Below are 4821 nucleotides of genomic sequence, written 5' to 3'. Positions count from 1 at the left end.
CTACGAAAAAAGGAAGTATCCTTGGATGAAGGGCGTTACCTTTTATCCATTTCCTACTCGAAAACAGAATAGTTTGCGACGCGCATGGATTCACATGGTTCGACGTGAGCAAAGCTGGATGCCGAATAAATTCTCAAGGGTGTGCTCCTTGCATTTCATCGGAGGTGCTGGGCCGAATACAAGGCGCAGTGGTTTACCCCATTTCAATTGGCTGTTGTCATGTTGTAAGTGAAATATTCTGAAGTAAGTCACAAGTTGGCAAAATTAACCAGCTGTTGACTTACTGAACACCAGTTCCAAAAATAAATCAAAAGTAGACAAGAAATTTAAGCACCAATTCAAGGACCCACACTACTAAAATACTTTTCAAACAACCCTTCCACCCATGTAAACCAAATGTGGCCGTAGCAATAAAATGTATGTATTATTGAACAAATGCAAGCCGATGGTGTTATCTGAAGGCAATATGTACTCATCTAGCAGAGAATATACGCTTCATGCATTTCTTCCACCACTGAAAACATTTGATTAAATCATGCAATCTGGATTGACTTGGGTGCAGTATGCCATTATTGTGTATATACCTGTACTGAAACTGTTCTATAATTTAGTTAATTCCATTTTAGTTCACCATGAAATGAAACCTTTTCTGTACACAATAATAGTTGTATATTTTGTACAGACTCATGTTTATGATACAATATTAAAACTGTGCATAAAAATGTTCAACGCAAAATATTTTTGAGCATTTGTTCAGTTGTTTATACTTAGCGTATATTATACAATATACATGATGGCATTTTCATTTTCAGAAATTACACAATATATGTACACAATAACAAGCATTAGCACACCGGATATTCAATTACAGAGTGTAACTTGAGATTAAGAAGTGAAATCAGGAATTAAAGCTGTTACATACTGACTTACTCTGAACTGAGTATTTTTCTTCATATGCCATCTGGAGGGGGTGGGGGGAGATCAGCAGCCAAAGGAGTTAGCGCGCTAGTACAGCATAATGACCCAGGTGCCTCTCATCAATGCGATAGCTGTAAGTTCAAGCTCCGCTCATGTTGGCTTCCTCTCTGATCATACGTGAGAAGATCCGCCAGCAACATGTGGATGGTCGTGGGTTTCCCCTGCTAGGTTTCTTCCCACCATAATGCTGGTCGCCATCATGTAAGTGAAATATTCTTGAGTTCACCAATAAAATAAATAACTAAATAAATCATATGCCATTGAGAGCCTAGTTTGGTTTGGTGTGTGCCACTCACTAAACACAATGGAAACAGTGATCCCAGTATATCGGAGGTAAACCTACTGAACATCAAAAACTACATAGGGCAGCCACAGGACTGATAGTTTCTACATAATGATAGTAGAATAAGAACACTGGATGCATAACAAGTCCACTCCACACATCAGTGGATATCACAATCTTGAAAGATGTATGAGTTTCACTCTTCAGCTGGTTTCCGCAGCAGCTTTGGGTATACATATTTATGATAAAATGTGCACAGATTTGAAAGCATGTTACACAAGTAATCTTTGTCTTTGTGGATTCGTTCAACAAATATATTAGAATTGCCAGTAAATAAAACAAAATCACACCAATTGTGCTCACATATACCCATCTGTCCCTGTATCTGTGTGTACCACGGGCTTGTTTTTTTTTTCAAATGATAACTACCATTTTTATCTTTGCAGATATGATATTTCTTATCATTATCTATTTCTTCCAAAGAATGGTTTCTGTGTTTAAAGGTACATTTTATTTCCAACAGGCCACGGCCACAACACTTACATTTTACTCGCCCATCAGGGCTTGCACCAAGGAATGGTGCTTTACTGTAAATTGAATCTTAACATCTTTTGCATCTTAACATATAACACCCTAGCTACTGGCTCATTCTTCATCCCATATTGGATGGCCTCTGATGATATAATGGAGCTGTGATGCAAAATGAACTTAACCAAGTAATTTGGGCTTTCACCCTTGAACGACAAAACATTAGAAAATATGGAAGAAGTAATTCTTCCATCACGATAAGAATTCCAGTGTTCATTTTCCGACTGACCTGTTGTTAGTTTGTTTACGTTATTAATAACATCTGATGTGATCTCTTGTTTTAAGAAATTCAGAAATGAAATGTTCTTTATCAGATCTCTGATAAAGATAAGCCAGTTCACGGATAGTTGGAGGCACAGTTGGAAATCCATCGTCACCATCTGGAGGAGTTAAGACTTCAATTATATTTGTGTCCTCAGCTTTCACCAAATGAAAAACTGCCAATTTCACTTCGCGATTTGTAGCTTTGGGGTACCTGGAGAGCGAATTATATTTCTTTTGGTGGGAGGAACATAGTTTTCTTGTTGATGTCTTGTGCTGATGTCCAGTTTTTGCGGCCTAGACTGTCTGCGTGGTTTGTCCCATTGGCGTTACAAATCCACTGCACAAGAGACCACAGCTTATTACAGGCTTAAACTTAGCGTCAGGTAGTTATTTCACTCATAGGCTGACGTCCGTCGTAGGAGTTAAATAGCCTGAACAAAATTGTTTACATGCCAGGTTATTGAACTACTTACGCTGGGCATTCACAGCCACCTTCAATAACGAAACCAGATTTCTCAACAGCAAACAAAACTGGATAGGGCTTCTCCGATGTACTTGTCTCCCGAACACAAAGTCCCCGAATGATTACCACCGTCGTTGCCTCGTCAGTAGTTGTAGTTGTTTCGTGTAACTGTTAACCATGAATGTGGCCATTTGTACATAGGCGATACCCGTGACTGTGTTTGTATTGTCGTAACCGTTCACTGGTTCACCCTTTTTGTAAAGCATATGCAAATACATCAGCAAATTCAAAATTTATGGTCGTCATATCTGGTAAACTTATTTCCGACCCTGCAGAAGTGGTCACCCCGGATTTAATAGACTTCTTCGCTTCTACTTTCTCTATGACTGGTAAATTCATGCTTACCGCCAACTCCGCTAGCTTAACTAAATGCTCCTTCTTGTAATCCTATACGGACATATCTCTTTCTTTTAGAAAGTCTTTCAGTTGGGCTACTGTTTTCGACTACATACTTATCCACCTGTCAAACTTTCAGCAGACGGACTGCATGGCCCTACCGCTCATCATGTGACAAGACCATTTCTTGTTCCAAACTTAGAGAGTTCCACAAAATACGAGAACTCGAAATCTAAGTATTGTGAGAGGACTTGTATCTGATTTTTTTTAAATTTTTTTTGTAGATTAAATATTACTTTAGGTTGTGGAAGAAGCCAGGGAGGAGACTGAGGAAAAGACACCGGAGCTATATCCTCTAGCTTGATGTTTGCTTCCACAACATGGTCCCGTATACGAAGACCAAACGAAGGGATCTTATTGGGCCATTTATTAAATTTATCTACTTATGATGGATTAAAAACACAGCCGCAAGTTTTGATGGATGAGCCTTAAGCTCAGTTTTATACGTCGGGTATATAATGAAGGTTCATAAGCCTCAACTCTCTGCTGATGATTTTCTAAAAGCACCAAGGCTGAGCCTTGGGCCATGGTGATAGGCTGGATCGAACATTTTAAGATCTGATTTCCGAGCGGAACGGTAAATGATGGATCAATAGTCCAATTTAGACCTCACCAGAGAACGATATAAATTAGGTAAAATGGATAGGCCGGCATCCCAATCGGTGCTTGACACGACGTTAATTATATCGAGAGCCTTTGTACATTTAGCCTTAAGCATATTTGTATAAGTTATAAGTTTATTTCTTTATTTATTTATCTGATTGGTGTTTTACGCCGTACTCAACAATATTACACTTATACGACGGCGGCCAGCATTATGGTGGGAGGAAACCAGGCAGAGCCCGGGGGAAACCCACGACCATCCGCAGGTACGGAGACATACGGCCGGAGAGGAAGCCAGCATGAGCTGGACTTGAACTCATAGCGACCGCATTGGTGAGAGACTCCTGGGTCATTACGCTCCGCTAGCGCGCTAGCCGAATGAGCCACGAAGGCCCCTATCAGGTATAAAAGATAATTTCTCATCAAATATAACTAATATAAATTTATTTTCTCCAACAGTCTTCACTGGTTTACGATAAAATTTAAGGTCGGTGTCTAGATGTTTCTACATACATTGCATACCGAATGTTTGAGACCATTGGCAACGGCCCATTTCGTGATCTTACGGAGACAAAGCTGCAATTGCCGCTCGATGTTATTCATATTTTTAGCAGAGTAAGGAAGGCATATAAGGAAATCATCTACATATAAAGAACCCTCAGTGCCAGATGTTTTTGCCAAACTATTCATTTTTATTCTAAACAGTGTTGGTGAAAGGATACTGACCTGGAATACACCCATCTCCTGCATATGAGAGTCAGAGAGAGTGGACCCCATCCTTATCTTAAACAGACGGTCAGATAAAAATTGAGATAAAAGTAAGCGATCCTTTAATCCCATATCAGAAAGGTCCTTTAATATTACATATTGTGGTGTCGTAGGCCTTTTTAAGGTAAAAAATATCGACACCACATGTTTATTGTTAATAAAACCATCACGAAGTTTCACATTGAACAATGTGATTTAAAGTAGATCTCCCTTGACAAAAACCACATTCTATATTATACAAAAGCTTGTTTGCTTCAAGACACCAAACAAATCTATGATTTATCATTCGTTCCATAGTCTCACAGACACAGCTGGTAAGACCTATGGGACGGTAATTCTTTTGATGTGTATGATCCTTACCCGGTTTAGGAACCGGGATAATACACGCCTCGCTCCATGAGGGTGAAAAATTGCCAGT

At 39.4% G+C, this 4821-nt stretch overlaps 1 protein-coding gene across 1 annotated transcript; it reads right to left on the bottom strand.

The window, feature by feature from the left end:
- Window positions 1-1457: 1457 nt before the first annotated feature.
- On the bottom strand, window positions 1458-4412 carry LOC135481678 (uncharacterized). The gene is made up of 4 exons (XM_064761356.1): window positions 4362-4412; window positions 2587-2605; window positions 1903-2078; window positions 1458-1646 (listed from the first exon to the last, which is right to left on the bottom strand). The coding sequence occupies exons 1-4, from the start codon at window positions 4410-4412 to the stop codon at window positions 1458-1460; spliced, it is 435 nt and encodes a 144-aa protein (XP_064617426.1).
- Between the last annotated feature and the right edge of the window lie 409 nt (window positions 4413-4821).

The sequence above is a fragment of the Liolophura sinensis genome, unplaced genomic scaffold, assembly GCF_032854445.1.
Source record: "Liolophura sinensis isolate JHLJ2023 unplaced genomic scaffold, CUHK_Ljap_v2 scaffold_441, whole genome shotgun sequence".
NCBI lineage: Eukaryota > Metazoa > Mollusca > Polyplacophora > Chitonida > Chitonidae > Liolophura > Liolophura sinensis.
This window is presented reverse-complemented; position numbering and strand designations above follow the sequence as displayed.